Below are 24,852 nucleotides of genomic sequence, written 5' to 3'. Positions count from 1 at the left end.
GCTACAGTGAGATTTCACTCGGCAGCCTAGAGGCGGCCACGGTTGATAGCCGTTGGGGCCGTTGGGTGAGGGGAACTGGAGCCCCGCCCTCTCTTCTCACCCCTACCCGCCCCCCGCACCTCCCACCACCCTCGTAGTCCCTTGCGCGTGCGCGCGCGACACCGGTTGCCAAACATTGCATCATCCCCGCCCCCATCTCCTCCCCTCCCCCTTCCAGCTCTCCCCTCCGCGCGCGCGCATGACTCACTCACCTCCTCCGCGAAGCCTCGTGACCCAAAGCCACTTCCGGGTCCAACAAGACTTCGACCCCCAAGAGGGCGGGAGCAAAAGAGGCGGTGCCGCGAGGGCTCCTGAGTGGCGGATGTAAGGGATGAGGCGGGGCCAACGCCGGCGTGCCGCTTTCTGATTGGCAGGCTGCTGAATCCGCCCCCTAGAGGAGGGCAAGGCCCTGTTAAAAGATCAGGGCTCGAGGATAGCCAGGTCAGAGGCTTGAGTCTAAGACACAAGGTATATCATGTTGAAGATGAGCGGGTGGCAGCGAGAGAGCCAAAATCAGAACCGGAACCTGAGGCGAGAGGTGAGTACTGATTCCCCATCTCCCTTTTACCCTTTCAGCCTTGCGAACACCAGTTGTCCACTCAAAGTTGGGGCATCCGCTCTATAGGATGTGGCCCCACCCCCTCGGTAATGAAGTTGGTGACTGTCCGAGGGAGGAATGGGAAGAATCCTTTATTCGGGAGAAGTGCTTACAGATCCCTCCTCCTTCAGACGACAGTGTCAGCCCACTCCTGCGCGGAGCACGGGCTGTGCTCTGTGTTCTTGGGCGAAATGGCCCGGCGGCCCTCGGGAGATTTATTCTGTTCTCTCTGGTTTTTGACCCCAGGCCTCCGCGTTAGGCCTGTCCGGTGGGAGGCGGGGCAGCAGGACACACCCCCACGCCGGGAAGCCTGGTTGACTGTAGCTTAGGCCGCTGCCTCCGCTTTACCACCAGCGGCCCCACCCCCAATCCTGTATCAGAGGCAGCGGCTCAGGGCTGGCATAGCCACGTCGGTAGCTGGGGCTCCTGAACCCTCCACAGGACAGCCGTTCTGCACCTTAGTAGAAGACAGTGCCTTCAGGAGACTTACACAGCCTTTCGGAAGAGGGGTGCCAGTGAACAGGGAGCAGAGATGGGTTTTTTCCTTTCCCCTAGAGGACCCTGAGCCTCCTGCACAAGAGAGCATCCTGGATCTCTTAAGCGTGGAAAGTCATTTGGGGTCTCCCCAGTGTATTGTCCTTCCCCTGGGATTGGTCCCTGCCTCTTTTCCCCTGTCCTGTCTCCAACTAATCTCTGTGTAACCATTGCATCAGGCCAGCCCCCTGTTTGGCTCTGCAGCCCTCTGGCCTGGGGCTCCCCTGCTGATGAAAGGCACATCCCAGGCACTGGAAGGCAAGGGGGAGTCCCCCAGGGAGGACAGCCCTGCAGAGAAACACTCAGGGTGATATTGCATCTACAGTCCCCAGGGATAGGCAGCTGCTGCTCTGGCCCTGGGCTTCATCCTCCCTTCCCTGTAAGACACACTGGGGAGAATTTCTCCATTCATTCCTAACAAATACTTAACGAGCACCTACTATGTGCAGTTTGGGGCCCAGGATACATCCATGAACAAGAGGAGGAAAAATGTGCTTCTCACAGAGTTTACAGTTCAATGGGAAGAGGCATACAGTAAACAAATAGATGAGTGTCATAGAAAAAAACTAAAGCATGGAAAAGTAGAGAATGCTCAGGGTGGGGATTATAGTTTTACATTGAGTGGCCAGGCGTTCCCTCACTGAGATGACAAAGACCTAGAAGAGGTGAGGCAGTAAGCCATGCAGGTATGTGGAAGGAATAGCTTTCCAGGATAAGGAATAGAAAGAGCAGAGGTCCTTCGGTGTGAGTACACATATTATCTTTAGGGAACAGAAGGCCAGTTGGCTGAACTAGAGTGAGCAAGAGGGAGAGTGATCAATGAGAATTCCAGGGCAGGGAAGGAGCAGACTGTAGGGCCTTCTACGCCATTTTGAAGACTGTACTATGTGAAATTGGAAATCACCGGGGTGATTTGAACAGAGAATGGCATGACCTGACTTAAATTTTAAAAGGACCACTCTTGCTGCTGTGTTGTAAATAGACTGGGCGGGGGGGTAGTAAGAGCAGAAACTGGGAGACCTGCAGTCAAGAGGCTTCTGCAGTCATCTAAGACATAGTAACTTGATTTAGATTAACCATGTAATTGGTGAGAAGTATTTAGAGTTTGAGTTTCTGAAGAATGAGTTTAAGAAATTTTGCTGGTGATTTGGATTGGATTGTGGGGGTGTCAGAGGAGAGGAATTGATGATACCAAGGTTTTTGGCTTAAGCAACTAGAGTTGCCATTTACCAAGACTGGGGAATACCTTGGAAGAGGAATATTAGCAGGTGTTTGTCTTTGGACATATTAAGTCTGAGATACTTATTAGACATCTGAAAGGAGATGGCAAGTAAGAGTTAGATAACAGTTGGAGGTCCAGACTAGGAATGTACATTTGGAGGCTGTCAGTGTGGGAATGGAATTAGGAAAATGCCACTTGATTTGTTCCCTTCCCTATAGTCCAGTCCTTACCCTGGCCTGCCTTGAATTTAGAGAAAGCCAAGTTGGCCAGGACTTCCTTATTATGTAATCAGGATTACAAATGTCAGTAACTAAAAATAAAGGAAACTAGGCTTTCCGCTGTCCTTGGAAATGGCTACAAGGACTGTTAACTATCCGTGAGTTAGCAGGAGTTATAGGAGACTGGAGATAAAAGTGAAAGAACCTGCCTCTCTCCCTTACAAAAATGGCTAACATTTATCTTTGATCACCACAGTGTTCCAGAAGGAAGTGTATCTTCATACATCACCACACCTGAATGCAGGTAAACCTAACCACTCTTTCCAAAACCAACTCCTAAGAGATGCTCCTTAGGCTCCCTTTATTGGGACTCCTTAAGAAGTTACGAAAACGCCTAGAGAAGATGGGAGCGAAGGGCTTGAATTTGAGCAGGCTTTTGCTGTCAGACCATGTCCATCCACCTGGCCTGCGCCTAGCAAGGTGACCAAATCACTATTCTTAGAGCATGTCTTAACTGAAATCTGGTTCTGAGTAAGCAGTCAGCCCCAACAAAGATATTTGGTTTGTTTTACCACACCTCAATCCCCATCAAGGTTAGACTGACCCACAGGACTTCCCACACAGAAGAAAGGTGCACAAATGGTCTAGTAATTGCCCCTGGAAACTACCAGTGGAGTTCCCCAGGGTGGCTAACTTCTACAAGGATCCCATAAAAATGTATATCCAGGCACTTGCTTCTTCAAGTGCTGGGCAAAAGCTAGGAGGGAATATTAGTATAAATATTGGTTGGTAAATTTTAAAGGGCCCTATAGGAAATATTTCAGATGCTGAGGGCCAAAGTTTCTGTCATAACTATTAATCTCCACTGTTGTAGCATAAAAGCAGCCATAAACAACATGTAAATTAATGGATATGGCTGTGTTCCAATAAAACTTTACCTGCAAAAACAGGCAACAAGCCAGTTTGCCAACCTGTGGTACAGACTGCTTTGTAGTGCTTGTTCCACCCCCCCCACCTCCATCCCCCACTATCCTGAGTATGTCCTTTTCTAGAGCCTGGTCCAGCTGCAGCGATGGCAGCCGAGTCTTTGTCTTTCTCCTTCGGGACACTGTCCAGCTGGGAGCTGGAAGCTTGGTATGAGGACCTGCAGGAAGTGCTGTCCTCAGATGAAAACGGGGGTACCTATGTCTCTCCCCCTGGAAATGAGGAGGTGAGAATGCTATGCCTAGAGCTAGGTGGGGATGTTGATCTTCCCTTCTCAACTAATAGTGCCTACCTTTCCTCATTCCCTTGAAGGAAAAATCAAAAACCTTCACCACTCTTGACCCCGCCTCTCTGGCTTGGCTGACTGAGGAGCCAGGACCAGCAGAGGTCACGGGCACCTCCCAGAGCCCTCTCTCTCCAGATTCCAGTCAGAGCTCCCTGGCTCAGGAGGAAGAGGAAGACCAAGGAACACCCAGGAAACGGAAACGGAGTGGCCAGTCCCCAGCCCGGGCTGGAAAGCAACGCATGAAGGAGAAAGAACAAGAGAATGAAAGGAAAGTGGCACAACTAGCTGAAGAGAATGAGCGGCTCAAGCAGGAAATCGAGCGCCTGACCAGGGAAGTGGAGGCAACTCGCCGAGCGCTAATTGACCGAATGGTCAATCTGCACCAACAAGCATGAACACTTGGGACCATCACTTTCCCCTCGGGGCACTTTCCCAGAAGTGGCCACTGACCAACTGACCAGTGCCAATGATGTGACCCTCAACGCCATATCCACAGCAGGGGGAAAGCTTGGGATAGACAACAGGAAAAGGGTCGCAGCATGTAAATAGATTGTACATTTATTACTGTCCATATCCATTAAAGTGACTCTCTATGAGCCAAGTTCCCACTCTCACTTTTTCTTCTTGCCTTTAGGGGTGTCAAGGGGTTTCCCCTCAGCTAGAGCCAACTGTTTCTTCAGCTCCAAGAGTTTAGCCACCTCTGCAGCAACCTGGTTCTTGTCTGCTTTTTGTGCTTTCAGTTCCCGGACAATGTTGCCCTAAGAGGGAGGAGGCAGGGGAGTAACAACAGTGAGATCAGAAAGGACCTATGTAGGTAGGATTTAGTGTTTCAGTCTCCCACATAGGGCTTACGCTTTGTACCTGTTTTGTCATTTCGTCCATCAGCACTTGTATCTGCTGTGATCCAGCTGCTGTCACAGTTTCTACAACTGCTGGCTTGGGGGATGCTTTTGCCTGGAGAAAAACAACTGAGTTATCACCTGTTTCCATAAATGTCCCTTGACCTCAAGTTTTATATAACATCTCGGGGAAAGTGATTACCTTTAACTCCAAGGACTCTTCCAGCTACGACAGGAAAGAAAAACTATAAGTGAGGAAGCAGCAGAGCCAAAAGATAGAAAGAGTGATGAGTGAGGACTACTTATGGACACTAAGGAGATGACACTGGCTGTTGCTCGGTGACAGTACCGTCTAGCTTTCTTACCTGGCCCCCACCAAAGCGCTGCCGCAAACTTTCAATCTGGTCATTTTCCAATTTTTGGAACAAGGGACTGACCTGTGAAAACAGAATTCCAGAATCATTTAGTCATTAGGTATAAACTCTACCAGACTATAACAGAGGGCCTCTCCAACCCCAATCACTGACACTGAGGAACTCTGAATGCTTTAGGAGAAACACTGAGTGTAACGCACTAAGCAAACACCTGCTAATTTCAGTACAGAATCCAGAAAAAGCCCTGGCAGTCACTATGAAAGCCCAAAGGCTTCATAGGGTCCAAGACAACTATTTAATGATGCTAGGTTGATGCAAAAGTTGAGGTACGTGAACTTACTTCATCATCTTGTGTCAAAGAGGAAATGGCTACCCTGCATTCTCACAGCTCACTGCCTGTTAGCTTTACGGAGACGAGGTGACCAAGGTGTTTCTTCGAATATCTACTGTATACCACTTAAGTTTTATGTGCCAGGTACTGGGTTATGGCACGAAGAACAGTGAGGACATACGGGCTACAGATAATGATGGGCTCGTGAGCCAATAATAAGGACTGTGTATCAGAAACAAGCCTACGTGCAGAGTGCAGAGGAGTGGGTCAGGGTTATGGAAAACAGCTGTGAGAATCCCATGCCCGAAGTAAGTTCTTTGACCCTCCCCAAAGGCTGCATGGCAAACGTTGGAATTTTAAGAGACTGGTTCTTCTGACCCTCAAAGACTTACTGTGCCAATCTGGTGTCCTGCTGGTAAAGTGCACAGGAAGTCTGTGGGCAGGATACTGCAGGCTGGAGGTGGGAGCTGCAGCTGGGCCGCAATGGTAGCGCTAACTGTGGGCATGTATGGCTGGAGCATGATGGACAGCAAGGCAGCTATATTCACTGCCAAGCCTGTCACTGTCCCTGCTCGCTGCCTGGATCAAAAGAGATATTAGAACCTCTAGGAGTACACAGCCTATTGGCCACTTTATTCCTGTAGCCAGCCCTACCTCCCTACCTACCTGTCAGCCTCACTGCCTTTAATCCGCTTCCAGGGTTCATTCACCTGAATGTATTGGTTGCCATGGCGAGAGATGGTGAGGATACTACGCAAAGCATCCCGGATCCTGGGAAGGGAGTAGGCAGGCCAAGGTGTAAGGTCCTGAAGGGACCAGTATGGGGCTCTATGGGCGGAGATCACTGAGATGAGATGGGTGTAGCTTACTTACCGAACCTTCTCTAGCAGCTGGTGATAGTGCTGGAGCTCCAGGGTGACGTGGGCCAGCAGGCGCTGATCGTCAGAGGTAAGCATCATCTCAGGCACATAACCCCCAAAAAACTTAGACACAAACATGCCAGCTCTCAATGGGAATGGGGAAGGAGAGGGGAGAGGAAAAAGGAGTTACCGCCCAGTCTCCTTACAGAAATTTGTCTCAATTTTCATAATTCTACATTCTCTCAGAACTGACACCTCCGGGCTCCCTCAAGCTGGAAGGCAAACTTAAAAGTAATTCTTATCCTCTCCCCTAAGAATATGAATCTGCACATAACAGACATTACATGTACAAGATATCCGTTGTTTAAAGAAAACTGGTAAGCAATTAGTCATTTTAATTTAAAAAAATCAACACTCAGAATGATTAAGTTGAAATATATTATATGTAAATTGCTATCCCATACTCTAGTAGGGACTATCAAATGTGGTTAATGACCAAACCTAAAAGGATAGGTACTCATGGAGGATATTTCTTTAGGTCACAGTATACCTGAGATAGGGACCAATACTGAAATAGCCTAAAGTAACAAAAACTCCAAAGAGTACAGCAAAAGTCTCCTACTCCTACACTAAAATAAACCCTTTCTTCAGCCAAACTTTTTCAACGGTCTGCAACTGAACTTTTTTTGCTAGGAAAGAACACATTTTCAATTCTACAAAGAACATTAATAAGAAAACAATTTGCAAAAATTCATTTTGTGAACCACTTTGCTAAATCACGTCTCTACAACTAACTTCCCCTAAGCATATGTAGCCTACCACGTTCTAGGAGCAGGTCCCAATCGATAGAAATCCACTTTCCACATTATCCTCCCCGTCGCTCCCAGCTTCCTGCCCCCTTCACTAGGCCTCTCCACATTCCCATCTCTCCCACTTCATGGAGCAGTTAGCCCCATTCCAGCTCATCAGCTGACTCTGACCCCTCGCCAAGTCTCACCTGTTGATGAAGTTGCCCAGGTTGTTAAGCAGCTCAGAATTATTCTTCAGCAACATGTCTGTCCAGGAGAAGGCACTGTCCTGGCCCTCAGGCCGAATGTACAGCAGATAGAAGCGCCAAATGTCAGCAGGGATCCCTGTTTCCTGGGCCATGTCACCAAACACTCCCACACCCCGGCTCTTAGAGAATTTCCCATCCTCGTAATTTAAGTACTCTAGACAGAGAAAGAGACTGAATGAGAACCTTCTGCTCAAATCACATCCTTTCCTCTCTGACCCATTACATCTTTCTTCTCCTCAACCTCAACTATGGGTGTCCAGCAACATTTGTCCTTGAATAGCTAGCCTGCACAGAACTTGGGAGATGCTTCCTCTCCATTCTGGCCTTTTTTGCCTTTGCTTCTACCCATTACAAAGTTTTAGCTTTGGACTTTTGCTTTCTTCAGGTTTTTGTTTCCTTCTTCTGGGTTCAATTCTCATGTTCTAATGATTTCCTATTTCATCTCAACTCCTAACTCAAGACCTAGTACCTTTCCAAGATCATCTTCCAAGTACTGCCTCAGCCCTCATTCCCTAGGTATATCCCCAGTCCCATTTTCCAGGGTACCTGTAGCAATGAGGTGGCTAACCAAGGTGTAGTTGTCCTCAGCTCCTAGGGCTGAACAAGGAAAGACTAAGCCATGGAAGGGAACGTTATCTTTGGCCATGAACTGATAGAGGTTCACCTACAGTTGGAAGACAGAGTTTCTGAGACCTTTCTCAAAGGCCTAAGGAAGATCAGATACCCAACCCTAGCCGCCCCACCCCACACATGCACACACCCTGCCCCCAGACAGGCTAACCAAGAACTGCTCACTTGCTCTGGGTTCTTCCACCATCTCTCCCATTGGTCTGTGTAGTTGGCTGTGATGGACAGGTAGCCAAAAGTGGCATCAAACCAGACATAGAATACCTGGAGAGTCAAGAGGAGAGACACAGTAGGACGAAGGAACATTTGAAAATTTCACCAACCCAAAGTCTCAGACTGAAACAAGCCATAGGAGGTATGATAAAAGAAATAAGGTGACTGTTTAAATAAAAAAAATTTGTTACAGTAAAAGACACATTGCCATTAATCCACTTCAAAATACACCTCCCATTCTCCCCCTCCCGCTTCAAACACACTTACCACATTGTTCTTGCCACTTTCTGAAGCAGTTCTGGAAGTCCTCTTTTGTGAGTGTCTTTAGTTGCACTGTCGTGGCTACCTCAATGTCCTGAATCAATTCAAAATGCTTACCTTTCATGGTCATTTTGACTTTGGGGAAGAGCCAGAAGTCACACGGTGCCAGACCCGGTGAATAAGGTGGATGAGGACACACCGTAATATTTTTATTTGACAGAAATTACCGTATCAGAAGCAATGTGTGACACAGAGTCTTCCCGTGTGGTCACAAAATATGGTGAATGCTGCTGCCGAGTGCCATCCAACAGAAAGGCAGAGATCTTCAAAACGGGAAGTGGCGCATCGAACCTTAGTACCGTGTTTCCCTAAAAATACGACCTAGCTGGACAATCAGCTCTAATACGTCTTTTGGAACAAAAATTAATATAATTTATTTTTATTATAAAGACCCGGTATTTATATTATATTATAACACTACATTATATTAAAGACCCAGTCTTATATTATAGTAAAATGAGACCAGGTCCTATATTAATTTTTGCTCCAAAAGACGCATTAGAGCTGATTGTCTGGCTAGGTCTTATTTTTGGGGAAACACAGTTAACAGTGTGGGACAAGTTTCAACCTGTTCCATGCATTCAGTATAGTGAGCTACAGTTGAGAGGTGTGTTTTAAAAGTGTGCCATAAATCATCTTCCATCATGAGAGTGCTCCGTGTCACACATCGCTTCTAGTACAGCAATTACTGTCAAATAAAACATTACAGTGTGTCCTCATCCACCTATTCACTGGATCTGGCATCGCGCAACTTCTGGCTCTTCCTCAAAGTCAAAATGACCATGAAAGGTAAATGTTTTGAATTAATTCAGGACATTGAGGCCGCCACAACAATGTAATTAAAGATACTCACAAAAGAGGACTTCTAGAACTACTTCAGAAAGTGGCAAGAACGATGGGATAAGTGTGTTCGAAGTGAGAAGTATTTTGAGGGGGATTAATGGCAATGTGTCTTTTACTGTAATACATTTTTTAAATTTAAACCAGGGGTGTCCAAACTTTTTCAACATTTTTCACCAAGGGCCATATTCGGTAAAATACACAAACAGCCGGGCCACTCACTCGAGGTGAAGTACATATTGCCTCACCTGGTTTATTTAAGTAAACTAAATATATTTTTGGAATTTGCTGCAGGCCAATAAAAAATGGATCACGGGCCGCAGTTTGGACACCCCTGATTTAAACATTCACCGCATTGTTTGATCACACCGTGTAATCAATATTTATTCTGTTAGACCAGGGTCTCAACCCCAAGGCCGAATAATATGATATGATTAAAGCATAGAATTTTCCTTTTTTAAGGAGGGCGCAGCTCACAGTGGCCCATGCGGGGATCGAACCGGCAACCTTGGTGTTATTAGCCCCATGCTCTAACCAGCCACCCCAAAGTACAGAATTTTTTACCTTGTCTTCGAAACCTTTTAAGGGTACTGGGGTTCCCCATTTGAGGTCTCGGGTTATGCAGCGTGGCTTGAGGCCATCCCTCAACCAAGAACGAATGATGAACCGGGCATTGGGTGTCCAGTCACTGCCAGGCAGTGTCTTCCCCAACCACCCCTCCAGTTGGTCTTCCAGCTGAGAGAGCAGAGACAGAGAGAGGACTGATTTAGGACAGTCTCATACATGGCTTGCAAAAGGATAAATACGTACACCCTTTTTGGAGTAGTCTGACAATACAAAATTAAAATTAAAAGACTCATGATTTTGACAAAGCAATTCCACTTCTAGGAATTTTTTCAACAGAAATATTCATACAAAAGTGTACAGATGCGTATATAAAGAAGTAAACTGTTCATCATAGCAAAAAATTGAAACTAACTCCCATGGTGCATCAATACAATGAAATACTTATAAGGACATTAAAGACTGAGGTAGACCTATATTGACATGTATATAGCTCCAAGAATCATTATTAACTAAATAAAGCAAAATGCGAAACAATAATCCAGGTAACCCCCGAACAACACAGTTGTTAGGTTCCTGAAAAACGCTGTTTTATGCAAGTCCGTGTTATACAAAACAAACAACTAGTACAAAAAAGGGGGTTAGGTTCCAGAAATTAAAAAAACACATTATTATATTTTTATAATTAAGAGAAATATCTTTATTAAAGCAATTTTCACCAAAAGTATAACATATTAACATGTATTAATGTTTTCTTTGTCATCACTATTAAGCACCATCAAGCGAGGGTGTTTTCTTTTTGACAAGATATCTTCATCCTCTGAACTTAATACTCCACGAACAAAATGGATTTAAAATTCTAATAAATTTTTATATTTGGCAGTCAAATCTGATACGACATCCATGCTCGAATGAAAAATTTCAAATGAGATATCTTTTGCTCTTAAAAGCTCTTATTATGCTCCGTGTTATTCGGGGATTTCTGTAATTCTCAAACCGTGTTAGAGTGAAACCGTGTTCTTGGATGCCATGTTGTACAAGGGTTTCCCCCAATTCTCAAACTGTGTTATAAAAGGCCGTGTTATGTGGGGGTTACCTGTATATAGTATAACCCTATAACTATAAAAATAAATATTAATACACAAGTTAACATAAGCCCAGAAAAAAATTCTGAAGGAAAAAATATATATCAGTGCTTTGTTTTCAGATGGGATAATGGGGAACATCCATGTTTATACCATATATTTCCAGCTGAAATTTCAAAAATAAGCTTACATCACTTTTGTAAGCAGAAAAACAAAGGTAAGTCTTTTTTAAGAGGTAGTTCATGTGATTCACCCATATAAAGACCATAGTTTCTAAAGCCTGACAATATACTCTACTGGCAATGCTAGGAAGAAACAGGCACAATCACAGATTAGTGGTGAGAACGCAAAAATGGAACAATACCTACTGAGGAAAATTTGATAATAAACTATATCTGCATTTACCCTTAACATAGCAAGTGATCACTTTTAAGGAATTTATTCTGAAGCTACACTCCAGCAATACAAAAATACATATGCAGCAGGTTATTCTCTGCAACATCATTTGTAATTGCAAAATACAGTAAGGCCTCAACGTCAGCTATAGGTTCTGCAACTTTAAGTGAAACAATTTTACCATAAGACAATTGACATAAACAAGAATTAAGTTCCTACAGCATGTCATCAATGTTATAATAAAATGACATTGAACAAAATGTTATTTGAGGACCAGCTATACTGGAAACTACCTAAACGAAGAACATAGAAAATTGGTTAAATAATAGTAGTACTATGCAGCTGTTTAAAACATAACACACACACACACACACACACTCACACACACACTCACACACACACACACACACACACACGTAAGGATGATCTCTGTGAACTGATATGGAGTGAGTTCCAGAACATACTGTTAGGTGGAAGACAAAATGCAAAAGAATATATGCAGTATGATATATTTTGTATAAGAAGGGGAAATAACATATATATATGTATACGCGCGCACACACACACACACACACACATCTCTCTGCTTATCTTTATATATAAGCTTATCTTTATAAAAGTAAACACACTAAGGACAAATCAAAAAATGAAGTTGATCACTCACAGAAGACGGGAGAACAAGGTGGCATGGACAGGAAAAGAGAATGACACTTCTCTCACACCTTTTTGTATGGTTTTAATTTTTAGAAACATACTGATGTTCTACATATTCAAAAAATTACATGAACAAGCATGAGAGAAAAAAACTAAAACAAAATCAACCAAACTTATTAACTTATTTCAGTACCATAACCACATGGAAGGTGGAAAAACTAAACTAAGACAATTTTGAGCACATTATTTGATTATATACCCTCAGTTGGAGGGAACGGACAGGACTGCCAACAAACCTTAAACTCTTTTTAGTGGGTTTTTGGTAGTGATCTGGATGAAGCAATTCTGAAATTATTTTTAGGTGTACTGTAGGATTGAGCAAATAAGTAAATGTTGCTATGAAAAAAGGGAGATACAAATATGAAATGAGGGGAAGTGAGGAAGAACCCTGTGGGGATGGACTAGAATTGCTGGTGTCAGTGTGAACCTCAAATCAATGCTCTTTGCTGAAAGGGCCTACAAGCAAAGACACGTCAGTGGCAATAAGCACACCTAAATTTGGTCTCTAATATTGTTTCTTACTAAAATGAACCAGGGTTTTTTGGAGAAATGGTTGATACCAAGGCAGGAACAAAATGAATCCAGAATATCTTGTTATGCCTGAAAACAAGAAAGTGCTTTAAAAATGGTGGGAGATCTCAAAAACAGAGAAACAATCTTGAAGAGGCTCCCATTGGCCAAGTAAGGGACAATTTGAACATGAAAATTAACTTAGGACAGGAATGAATTATAAACCACTGCAACTTTAAGTGAAACAGGAAAATAGGAATCCAATAGTCCACACTGGTAATGATAACTAAAGAAATGACTGAACAAAGGAGAAGGGTAAATGTGGACAGAGTGATAGAATTGGAAAATCTTAATGAAAACTGGTTCAGAAAAGAATGATTAAATCAAAGGATGCTAAATTTAGAAGGAACCTGTCAACAAAGAGCAAGGTATTTGCATGGTTTTAAAAGTACATTCCCACAGACTGCTTATAACTTGCAAGGGGGAAAATATCAATTATACAGTGGAGAAACTGAATAAAACCTCGACTAAACAAGATTAACATCACCAATTAGGGAGAAATGGCCATCATGTGCCTATGGAAAGAATACAGTATATTTATGTAGTATTCCAACTGAGGATGCATACCCTGAATCTAATCATGAGGAAACACCCAACAAATCCAAAATAAGGAATATAGTATTTTTAAAAGGGGGTCAGGGCCTACATTCTTAAAAACTATTAATGTCATAAAAGATAAAGAAAGGATGGGGAACTGTTTCAGATGAAAGGAAACTAGAGGTATAAAAACTAAATGTAATACATGATCCTGAGCTAGTCTGTACTAAAGGAAAAACAATGCTATAAAGGATACTATTGGGATAATTGACAAAATTGGAATATGGATGGTAGATCAGATGACCATGTGTGTGTATATATATATATATATATATATATATATATATATATACACATATATACACACATACATGTATATATATGTGTATAATTGTTAAAGTTGTTAACTGTACTGTGATTATGAAAGAATGTGTCTTTTGTCTTAGGAAACACACATTAATATATTTAAGAGTAAAGAGGACATATATATTTAACAGTTCATTCATATGTATACGATATTACTGAATACACACAAAGGAAAACAGCAGTTGTAAATAGCTCTGCTCTGGTAAGCAGGCCTGGAACTTAGTGGGCCTGTGCCTTTTGCTTTGTGCCCCTTAATTTATGACATCTTTTTATGCTGTATAATTTTTAAAAGGGGATTTAAAACATTTGAGTGTGATTTGGTACAGATTTGTGGCTGAGGCAGAGGGGGCAGAAGTTGTGCAGACCAAGTTGAGGGAAAGGCCCACTGACCTTAGGCAGGTCCAGAAATAGGTGCCGAGAGGATTTCACCACAGGGCGTGACCGGCAGACTTTACACTGAGGCTTCTGTGAAGGGAAATTCAAGAGAAGGGGTGACCCAAGGTGGGATAGTCAGGATTGGGACTGCAGGCAGGGGAGCTGTCCAGGCAAGGGGAGAAGACAGGGGTGAGCTGCCAATGTGTCATTTAGCTTAGCTTCACGCTCACACCCGGCCAACTCATCTACTACTTGGGCCTTCTGTGAACTTGGCGACGCAAGTCTACATAGCATAACATTTGTTACTCTGAGTTTCACATCTCTTTCCTATCAACAAAATAGGGGAAAAAAGCATTCTCTGAGAAATACACTGTATGCAGCTCTGTGAGGGGAGGCGGAAGCAACAAAAGTTAGGGAGAGAGGGCTTGCATGGGAAAATTTTACAAAGCAAAAATGTCCAGAAATATTTATTTTCATGGTACAAACTGACTATATAAACACTGAAGGGTGAGATTAAAGGAATAAGCAGTTAAGTGGGGCTAATCAAGGAAAGCTTCCAAGTGAGTTTTGATCTGGGTTTCTGAAGGTGAGAAACTGTAACTCTCTCAGGCCCTCTCTCCTAAACTCCACATGCCTATATCCAACACCTCTCCTTAGGTGTCTAAGAGGCAACTCAAATTTAACAAACCCAAACCAAACAGTCTAACTGCATTCCACCAGAAAGTCTATTCCTCATCCAATTACGCCGATGCTCGTAGATGGTTCTACCATCTACCCAAGCTGCTCAAACCAAAAATTTACAAATCATTATTTTCTTGATTTCCCCCTCACCTTGAATTCCAGTTTATCCAATTCTAGAGTCTGCTTCCAAAACATATCTCAAAGCCTTATTTTTCCATTTCGACTGCTATTAACCTAGTCCGAGCCAACATCATCCCATTTCTGAGCCAGCACTCTAGCCTCCAAACTGGTCTCCCCGCTTTTTCTCATGCTTACCTCCCATCCATTTCCCACAGAGAAGCTTGCCATTCAACTCCCGTAATGGCTTACTAGGCCCTGGTAATCTGACCTCATCTCACTCCCCGCTCCCTCTCTTTTCTTATGCTATAGCAACACTGGCCTTTTCTTTTGTTTTTTTTTATATATTTTTTTAACTTTTATTTAAGTGTGTTTTCCAGGATCCATCAGCTCCAAGGCAAGTAGCTGTTTCAACCTAGTTGTGGAGGGCGCAGCTCACACTGGCCCATGCGGGGATCAAACTGGCAACCCTGGAGTTATAAGCATCGCGCTCTAACCAACTGATCTCTAACCACCCGCCCCTGACACTGGCCTTTTCAGTTCTACCTTTTCAGCTCCTTGCTGCCTTGGGCCTTAGCATTTCCTGGTCCTTCTGCTTAGAACACTTTTAATCCCACTCACTGCCTGGCTTGCTCCTTCCCATTCTTCAGTTAAACTCTCAGCTCAAATGTTACCTCCTCTGAGAGGCCTTCCCTCATCACCTTCCTTAAATCATCCCCCAGAAGTCCCTCTCTATCACATCTCCTGGCAGTTTATTCTATAATTATACTCTTGTCTTTAGTCTCCTCCCCACACTAGATAAACCTGTCTTCTTCACTGCTATATCCTCAGCACCTACAACTGTGACTACCCTATTGCAAAGACAAGAAATGTTTGTTAAATGAATAAATTAACAAACAAGTAAACATAGAATATTTATGGAAGAGAGAAGGAACTAAAGAAATGCAGATCAGGTGATCTGAAGCAGGGGCAACAGTAGGGAAGTATAAACTCAACGTGTCTATTTCCCAGCACAACACTAAGCACCTAAAAAATGTTCATTAAATATTTATTCAATGAACTGAATGATGAGTTGCTGAGATGGAGTAGAAAGACTGGGAGTCCCTTAAGAACAGATTGTCTCCTTCTGGGATCCCATGAGACCCTCCTTTCACCTTGAGCTCAATGGCATTGATGAGCTTGCCACACTTGTCACACTGGTCACCCCGGGCCTCCTCGTAGCCACAGAAGGGACACACGCCCTCCACAAAGCGGTCAGCCAGGAAGCGGGCACAGCGCTCACACCGCAGTTGCTCCACGGTATCTTGCAGCACAAAACCTCGGTTCCACAACCGCTGGAAAATGTCCTGGGTGATTCTGGCAAGTTGAGCATAGGATAGGGGAGGGACAGGTCCGATGAAGTCAGAGGAAGTGGTACACCCCTCTCGTGGCACTCCACCCAGGGCCCAAACTCATGTACTCCAAATGCCAAAGAAATCAGGCAGAAGGCCCCTCGAGGCAAAGGTTCTGTACTTATCTTTAGGGAGTTTGACTGGACGAACCCAGACTCCTCAAACACGTTCCACAGCTCCCCACACAACCTCTTCCCTCAACACTTCTTCAGAATGTCTTTGTTAAATACACTTATCTGTTTTGTGTTCTTCATTAACAAAAATCTCCAAAAGAATAGGACTGCACTGTTCTTTAGTATGTCCTAAAAATTAAATCAGTCCTACTAAACTGCACAGCACTATTAGCTGGCAGCCTGTCTTCTACTATAAGCATATTTTATAAGGATGAATATCAGGCAGAGCAAGAAAGTGTATTTGCTATAAACACCCAGAGGAGTGGGAAGGAATATCCTCAGACTCTGAGGCAGCTAGGGAAGAGAAGGGAGGCGGCAGAGGGAAGGCAGATACTTCCCAGGAGCCTACATCCTGTCTGTTCCCTCCCTCAGCGGCTCCTTCAGCGCCTGGTCAGGCTCCTGCACACACCGAGTCCCGTTAATAACGCCTGGAATACATTTCAGGGCAATATTCATATCCTAAGTTTAGGGGGAATGCTGACATAACCATCTCGGTTCCTCTGTCTCCAGGATAGTCTTACTGACCCCAGCCCCAACCTTCACCCTCCATTTCTGCCTGATCACAGGAAACCTACTCGGTCTGCTGTGGGGTGGTGGTACGACCGAAAATATCAAACGAGATATTAAACCAGCGGTAGATGTCGGCATGGATTACATGGTACTTGTCACAAATCTCCTGGGGGGTGAGGCCCTCCTCCATAGCCTTGGTCTCTGTTGCTGTACCGTACTCATCTGTCCCACACAGATAGAGGGTGTTCCACTGGCGGAGGCGGGAGTACCTGGAAGACAATATGGTGATCACGGAGGGCCCCATCTCAGCCCCTCCCCACGTCCCCAGGACCCCACCCAAGGCGTCCTAATCTTTGGGGCCCACTGCTTCCTCAGGTCTCTCCCCAAGCATCCAGCTCCACCTGGCAAAGACATCAGCGCTGAGCACACAACCAATGATGTTTCCAAGGTGGGGGACGTTGTTGACGTAAGGCAGGGCGCTGGTGATGAGCACATTCCTTTCCCCAGCCACGGGCAACCTGGTAGGGACAGAGGAAGAGAACAGTGCCTGGGGAAGATGCGACGGTCACGGGACCGAAAGTACATTAGCTACTCAGACACAGGTCTAGACCTAGTCTACTGTCACAGGGTCAGCTGTGGCTGAAGTCTTTCCACAGGGCTATAAACTCCCCCAAAGCCCTACGATCCCCCACAGTTGTGAGTACAGCGTCCTGTCCGCAGTGAGCAAGCCTCGTGTACTGCTGCTAAGCAGGCGCATTCCAACACCGACCTGTGTCCCTCTGCACTCCTGTGATTGCTTCTTTTCCATCAGCTCATTCTCAGGCTCCAACTTCCTGGGTACTGACCACTCTCCCCAGGCTCTGTCCAATCAGCATCCCTCACTAATCGTTGGACTCTGATGCCACCCAAAAACTTCCCCAGCACTGACCTCTGCCCTTTTTCCCAGGTGCTGTGTTAGTATTACCTCTAGTCACTACCTGAAATCCTTACAGCTCGCCAACCCTGACTCTTCTCTCCCTAATCCCTGTCGCTCATTTCCCCATGGCCTGACTCAAACCAGCAGGCACCAGCTACTACCTTCATAACCACCCTCTCCTCCCCACTTTTCCGGGATCGTTCTTACTCATATCACTCAATCTGCTATCTGAAAACACTCAATCAATTACTCTTTTCAGGTTTCATCATCTTTGACAGCTCAGCTGCAACATCACATATCCACCTGTCCTCCTTAGCACGGCCCCTTTTATCATCATCAGGGCCCCTTTTAGCCCTCATCAGGGCCCCTTTTATCTATCTTTCCAACCATTCTCAATCTACACTTGCTGAACACTAAAGTCCAGTTTCAAAATCAGCTGCTTCCGGAAAGCCTTCCATCACTGATGACTGGTCTTCCACCCAGTCATCCCCGTACCCCAAGTCCCTGAGAACGTGGTAGCACGCTGTGTGCTCCTTTTGTTATCCTGTAACTTATGCCTCATCATGAGTGCACTTACTACTGTGGGAGACAGAAAGGCACGACCAGGGTTCTGCCCTCAAGGAGGTTACAGTCTACTATACAGAGGATGCCAAAAAAATGCATACACATTTTAAGAAAGGAAAACTGTTTTAAAATTGTAATATTCAATATATACCGATAACAAAAGATGAATACAAGTCATGTTTGACTTCTGCAATGACAAGAGGTGCTCAAAGTGGTTACCATCAGCATCCAGACACTTCTGATTACGGCAAACTACTGCTTGAGCAACGTTGACCCAAGTGTCCACTTGTATACAATGTTTTGGCACCCCTTTTTAGCAGCAAAGGGGAACTGGCAGACAGGTCTATCAACAACTTGGTTCTATCAACAACCTCCATTTAAGAAACCAAGCCACAGTCATCTGTGCCAACTCACACTGGATTCTGTTTTGGCCGAAGGGGAGGCAAGCTTCCCAGGCCCTTCTCCCAAGCAGTTACAGCCACGGCGATATCCTCCTCAGATAGGGTGGCCAGCTCCTCCTCCTAAGAACAGTGAACAAAATCCCTCACCAGGTGAGTAGGGCCCCACAGAGTCAAGAACCTCTTTCGGTGCTCTCCGACTGAAAAAGTTAGTGGCCATGCTCAGAGTCCCTCTCCAAGCCACCCCCCTCAGGCACGGAGACTCTGTGCGGACCCCTCTGCTCTGTTCCAAACCTCAGGCTCATTGCTGACAGCCCTCTTCTCAAGGGAGCTGGGCTGGGGCCGCTTTTGGAGGTAGGGCCGGAGGGCCAGGATTCCCTGCTGCTTCAGCACAGTCTCTGCTGCGCGCTGGCATGGCTCCTGAGAACTCAGTGTCTGGAACCAGCTGTGCAGGGCACCCAGCTCCTCTGTGGGCATGGGGGAAAGGAGGGAATCAGCAAGACCAGTAATGGGCATTCAGGCGTGGACCTCCTTCTCTTCTTCATGAAGTTTCTCCAGTTGCCTTCCCCAGTCCCCTCTGCCATCTTTCTGCTATAGCTGCCCTGTCAAGCTAAACCTCATAGTGGGTCCTCAACTTTTTCACAGCCCATGCTATAACCCCTACACCAAGCTCCCAGGGTAGGGGCTGGGAGTAAAGTGATATGCACAGTACTCACCAGGGAGGTAGGCTGGGTCTTGAAGTAATGGATACAGTGCTCCCCACAAAACAATATCAGCTAGAGATTCTGTCTCCTTTGTTGGAAAAAGAAAAGAAAAAGGTATACAGGTGAGACTCAGTTTCTCCCCAACAGTAACAAAAATACCTAACATTTCCTAAGCACCCACAACATGTCAAGCTCTATGCTGAGCATTTAAATTATCTCACTTAATCCTCACAACCCAGTGAGGTGGGTTCCAATATTGCTCCCATTTCATAGATGGAAAAAAAGAGATTAGAAAGATTAATGATTTTTTTCAAGGTTACACTGCTAGCAAGTGGCAGTGTTGGGGTTTGAACGCTCTGAATACTGTTTTTCTTAATTTTTATACCATACAACTTTCTCTGATCCCCATCTCAAGGCCCAACTTACCCCAGCCAGGAAAGGACAGCTCTGACGACTCAAGCTGTGGTCAATGTGAGTCAGGGCTCTCCGAACTGGGCCAAGAATATCTTCCCCCTTCTTGCCTTGGACCACTAAATAGTACAGGGCAGCAGACAAAGCTGGCTAAAATGCGGGGGACACAGGTCAGGATGGCCATGCAGCACAAGGGCCTGCCTACCATCCCCCATGTCTCGGTCCCACCTGTAGTTCTGTTGCTTCCCATTCCAGCCACTGATTAGTGAGGTCATCTTGCTCCCAGCCGGATAACAGAAAGAAGTATCTGCCAGAGAGAGACCAACAGAAGGTGGAATTAGAGGGGCCCATTTGTCTAACCCATTTCTCACCCCACAGTAAAACAGTGGTTGCGAATAAGGCCACACAGAGGAGAGTAAACCCTGATTTGATTCAGCCACCTCCCCACATCAAGTACTAATACTGACCGGCAGATTGCACTAGTGGAGAAGAGGTAATTGCCACTATCCAGTTGCAAGACAGGGAGCTTAGGCCAGGTCAGGAACGGGACCACACAATCTAATGCAGGAAAGGAAAATGGGTGAAAAACAGGAAAAAGAGGCAAAATACTTTGTCAACTAGAAGGACAACTTTGCATTGTTCAGGGGAAAGGGGAAGAACGATGGGTAGTCTCAATCCAGAGGTTCCCGGATAGAACCACTGAAAGGCAGTATGTCCAGAAAGAGCTGGGGAGACCAGCAGGGGCTCAGCTGAGACTGCCAGCTGGAAACAACAGATGGGGATTGAAGAGAGGAGGTGACGGTATTGGGACAGTGCTGCAGCCCAGAACTGGAACAATTAAAAGTAACTAGGATATGAGAATGACCTGAGATAACAGCGGAGGAACAAAATTAACAGTACTAAGAATGGCAAGAGAACTGCTTAAGAGTTACTCAAACAGTTGGCTGAGAACGAGAAGAGGTAAACCTAAAGGACTGTTTATGTGGGTGGGTGTTTTAGGAGAGGAGAGTAGGGTTTCCTAGGAACGACAAAGAGGTGCCTGGGGGCTGACATGCGAGTGACTAGTGTGGGTGTCGGCGGGGAGAAGGAGGGGTTGGTAGGTGGGGGAGACAGTTGGAAAGAGAAGTTCACTGGGGTGAGGCAGTGAGCGTCCTAGAACATGAAGGGGAGGCTAGGGATGAGGGAAAGGTATACTAAGGGAAGTGATTGATGACAGATATGACGGGATAGAAAGAGGGTATGGGGGACCAAGGATAATGGGGGAGGAGATTGACGGGAGTGCAAGGTAGAGGTTGGGGTTTGACCAAGACACCTGCGGACTGCGAGTCAGGCGTGTTTCGCTCCCGCCCCTCTCATCCATCGCCCACCAGCACCAACCCGACTACCTTCGGGGCCTACAGTGCTGATAAGCAGCTCCGCTCTGCCCTGGGCCCTCTCGGCCGCGGCCAGCACAGGCAGGCTCCCCGGGGCGCCCTCGCTCACGAACAGTCTCATTTTGCCGTGGATCCCACGCCGATGCAACCGGAACTGGCTTCCCGCCTGCGGGCTGAGCGACCGCCGCGAGTCACGCCGGGAAATGGAGTCCTGAGTTAAGCAATTCTTGCGCACCGCTCGCGTGTAGTAGACTATTTCTCCCATCGTGCAACACCAGGAAACAGGCAAGGAATATCATAGAGAAGAAGAGGCTGTAGATGCAGTGCTAGAGCGGCGCCTTTTGGTAGGCGGCCCCGGGGGAAAGTTACCGGTAGGGCCCCGAGCACTTTAATCCTTTAATGTCGAGAGGGCGGTGACGGAAACCAAGGTCTACTACCGTCTTGTTGCGTTGTCTTGACAGCAACTACTCGCAATGGCCAACTCTCCATTCAAGTTCATAAGAGTTGAGAGTTACGATAAACTGACTTTAGTGACACAGTGGAAATTAGTGTAGATAACCTAATAGTAAAAAAGAATGTAATTATTCAATATTGATTTAATAACAGTCTGCAGCTCACATACAGCTAGACAATCTCATTAAAGAGGGAGGGAGCATGTGTAGGGAAAAGGTCAGGTTAAGGGGAAGTAAGGCCAAGAGTTTGGCAACAAGTATGTATTATACAAGGAAGCGCACATATATCAGTAATTGAGAAAGGGATCCTTCCTAGTCATCTTCAAATCTCCTTAAGAATAATAATAGTACCTATGAGCCAATCACTATTCTAAGCACTTCACATATATTCATTTCATTCTCAAAAATGCTGTAGAAGTTCTGGGCCTTTTGAAGCTAGGCCATAAGAAGTCGTGTAGTTTCTGCCCATGCTTCTTGGGACACTCTGGTAGCACCGAGGGGCCATGTAAGAAGTGTTACTACCCTGAGACTGCCATACTGAAGAGGTCTCATGTTGACATTCTGGCTGACAGCTCCAGCTGATACCAGCTTTCCAGCCATCCCTATCAAAGTGTCAGATACCACAATTAAGTTCCGGAACTTGTTGCAACGATGTTATTAACCTTTTTTGATATCAGAGGGATTATTCATTATGAATTTGGATCAACTGGACAACCAGTTAACCAAGTTTACTATTTGGAAGTGCTGACAAGGCTGCATGAAAAAGTTAGACGACCTGAGCTTTTCGCCAACAATTCATGGCTCTTGCATCACGACAATGCACCAGCTCACACAGCACTGTCTGTGAGGGAGTTTTTCGCCAGTAAACAAATAACTGTATTGGAACACCCTCCCTACTCACCTGATCTGACCCCCAATGACTTCTTTCTTTACCCAAAGATAAAGGAAATATTGAAAGGAAGACATTTTGATGACATTCAAGACATCAAGGGTAATACGACAACAGCTCTGATGGCCATTCCAGAAAAAGAGTTCCAAAATTCCTTTGAAGGGTGGACTAGATGCTGGTATTGGTGCATAGCTTCCCAAGGGGAGTACTTCAAAGGTGACCATAGTAATGTTCTGTAATGAGTATGTAGCACTTTTTCTAGGATGAGTTCATGAACTTAATTGTCTGACCTCGTATGCTAATAAGCATTCTATAAATATTTATTGTATTTAAATTTAACTGAATAGTGATACTGGAAGAAACAGGTTTGGAGGGAAGTTGACAAGTTCAGTGTAGAACATAATTGTATTTGTGGTACCTGTGAAATACCCAAGGGGAGTTTTTCAGTGGACAGTGGATTAGACTGGAGCTCCAGATAAAGATCTGGACTGGAGATATTGTACTCAGCAGCATAATGGAGGTCATTTGAGCTGGAGAGAATAAGACCACCTAGGGTATACAGAGTGCAAAGAGTACAGGATCTCAAACAGACCTGTGGAGTTTAAGGAACAAGCAAAAGAAAGTCCTTCCTTATGCAACAGAGAAGGAACTGCTAGAAAGGTAAGGGTGACACCTGCAGTGTTCGTAGGAGAGAAAGGTCAATTGTGTTTGCTGCTGAGATGTCAAACTGCATAACGACTGCAAAGTTTCTGTGCAAAGTCAGGTGTGTCCCTAGTGAGGAGTGACCTTGGAAAGGTAAGGGAGTCAGGAGAGAAGAAATAGAGATCCTGTGTGTAGGTAACTCTTTCAAGAAGTTTGATTTAAAAAAAAAAGGAAGAGAGAGACATGGTGGTAACCAGAGAGCCCAGTCAAGGGAGGTTTTTCTAAAGATGGGGAAGACTTGGCTACGTTTAAAAGCTAATGGGGAGGAGTCAAAAGCTGATGAGAAGGAGTCAATAAAGAGGGAGAGGATAAAGTGCAGGAAGGACAGTTTCAGAGAAAGCAGAAAAGGATGGGATTTGAGCACTTACCAAACATCAGATAAATGAATGAAGGGATGAAGTTGGTCACTATTTTGGAAGTGGGAAAGAAGGGTTGAGGGATGAGATTCTCCATATTTTGAAAGTGGCGCAAACTAAGAAGAAAGATCACTCAGGCAGAATCCCAGTACTGGCAACCCAACCCTCAGATCACGAGTCAGGGGAGGTGAGCTGGCTGATGCCACCCAGGGGGAGGAGCACTCTCTACCCCACGTCTCCAAAGCCAGACAGAAAGCCTCACAGAAAGCCTCACTTTGTGCAGTGGAGAAACTGAGAGAAAGCCGAAAGAGGAGTGGTCAGGTAAGGAGAAAGCACAAGTGTGGGTTTTAAAGCTCTGGCGATGGACAGGGGAGGTCACTACCCACCTTCCAGGGAGAAGTTGGCATTAGTCTCTCATCTAGCCCATCTGCTGTCATAGCATCCTGTACTACTTGTCCGTAGTCCTTCATTCAATTTAATTAATACATTTATTGTGTCTTTAGTTAATATCTGTTCTTAAGCTCCAAGAGAGCAAGGGCTGTGTCTATCTCCTTCCCCTCTCTTGTCTCTAGTGCCTAACAGTGTTCCTTTCACACAGGAGGCACACGGACAATTCTTGTTAAGAGCATGAATGAATGAACCCACACACTGACATACAGCCTGCCCAAAAGGCTTAAATACTGAGGAATGTATCAAGGCTTCCCAGCTCCCCAAAATGTGTCCTGGATTGGGAGAATAGTAACCTTTTTACCTATGCCTCTAACTCTGAACCCCTCTATATTTCTCCCATCCACTTTCTTGTTCTTTCCAATGTGGTCTTATTATTGCTTTAGCTCTCTGTTTCTCTGACTCTACACAGGAAGCAAGCAGCTTTAAGTCTGAGGTGATCAGCAACGGAAACATTGGTGCCTGTGTAAGTTTAATAAAAGTTAACAAACTTTTTTTTTTTTATCTCTGTCATTAACTCCTTTCTCTTTGCCTGTGTTCTGTCTCAGAATTGATTCTTTCTCCTCATCTTCCTGTGTCCAGCTCAAGAGTCCCACCACCACCAAGCTCCTCCTGCCCTGGATCTTCTGATGGGCCCCACAAGGTATTTGGGGGAAAATCACCAAGCTAAGCCATGTCCTCTGATTTCCTGCCTTGCTGGCCTCACAGCCCTGCTGACCACATCCTCTGTTACTTTACTTATATACTTCCTCACCAGTCACCTCACCCAGGAGTTCTCAGCCCCCAAAACCTGTCACTGACCCCCCCCCCCCCAGGTC

General features: G+C 45.3%; 2 protein-coding genes across 4 annotated transcripts; one reads left to right on the top strand and one right to left on the bottom strand.

Moving 5' to 3' along the window:
• The first annotated feature begins 424 nt into the window (after positions 1 to 424).
• Positions 425 to 4,477, top strand: DDIT3 (DNA damage inducible transcript 3). 2 transcript variants are annotated; one of them, XM_033117096.1, is made up of 4 exons: positions 425 to 577; positions 2,868 to 2,915; positions 3,664 to 3,821; positions 3,908 to 4,477. In XM_033117096.1, exons 3-4 carry the CDS (start codon positions 3,684 to 3,686, stop codon positions 4,274 to 4,276), a joined length of 507 nt encoding a protein of 168 aa, XP_032972987.1. In that variant the 5' UTR covers positions 425 to 577; positions 2,868 to 2,915; positions 3,664 to 3,683; the 3' UTR covers positions 4,277 to 4,477. The 2 variants fall into 2 exon arrangements, with proteins under 2 accessions (XP_032972987.1, XP_032972988.1); XM_033117097.1 differs by lacking the exons at positions 425 to 577; positions 2,868 to 2,915 and adding an exon at positions 2,922 to 3,091.
• On the bottom strand, positions 4,424 to 21,423 carry MARS1 (methionyl-tRNA synthetase 1). Of its 2 annotated transcripts, XM_033117094.1 has the most exons (22): positions 21,201 to 21,423; positions 20,283 to 20,373; positions 20,044 to 20,122; positions 19,831 to 19,965; positions 19,417 to 19,492; positions 18,995 to 19,167; positions 18,717 to 18,823; positions 17,224 to 17,340; positions 16,888 to 17,091; positions 15,903 to 16,104; positions 13,966 to 14,040; positions 9,908 to 10,078; positions 8,138 to 8,233; positions 7,889 to 8,006; positions 7,283 to 7,496; positions 6,299 to 6,430; positions 6,092 to 6,196; positions 5,818 to 6,004; positions 5,086 to 5,157; positions 4,923 to 4,946; positions 4,743 to 4,835; positions 4,424 to 4,639 (listed from the first exon to the last, which is right to left on the bottom strand). In XM_033117094.1, exons 1-22 carry the CDS (start codon positions 21,307 to 21,309, stop codon positions 4,493 to 4,495), a joined length of 2,727 nt encoding a protein of 908 aa, XP_032972985.1. In that variant the 5' UTR covers positions 21,310 to 21,423; the 3' UTR covers positions 4,424 to 4,492. The 2 variants fall into 2 exon arrangements, with proteins under 2 accessions (XP_032972985.1, XP_032972986.1); XM_033117095.1 differs by lacking the exon at positions 4,923 to 4,946.
• Between the last annotated feature and the right edge of the window lie 3,429 nt (positions 21,424 to 24,852).

Source organism: Rhinolophus ferrumequinum, chromosome 10 (genome assembly GCF_004115265.2).
Source record: "Rhinolophus ferrumequinum isolate MPI-CBG mRhiFer1 chromosome 10, mRhiFer1_v1.p, whole genome shotgun sequence".
NCBI classification, from domain to species: domain Eukaryota; kingdom Metazoa; phylum Chordata; class Mammalia; order Chiroptera; family Rhinolophidae; genus Rhinolophus; species Rhinolophus ferrumequinum.
Note: the sequence above shows the minus strand (reverse complement) of the source record. Positions and strands in the feature narration are given on the sequence as shown.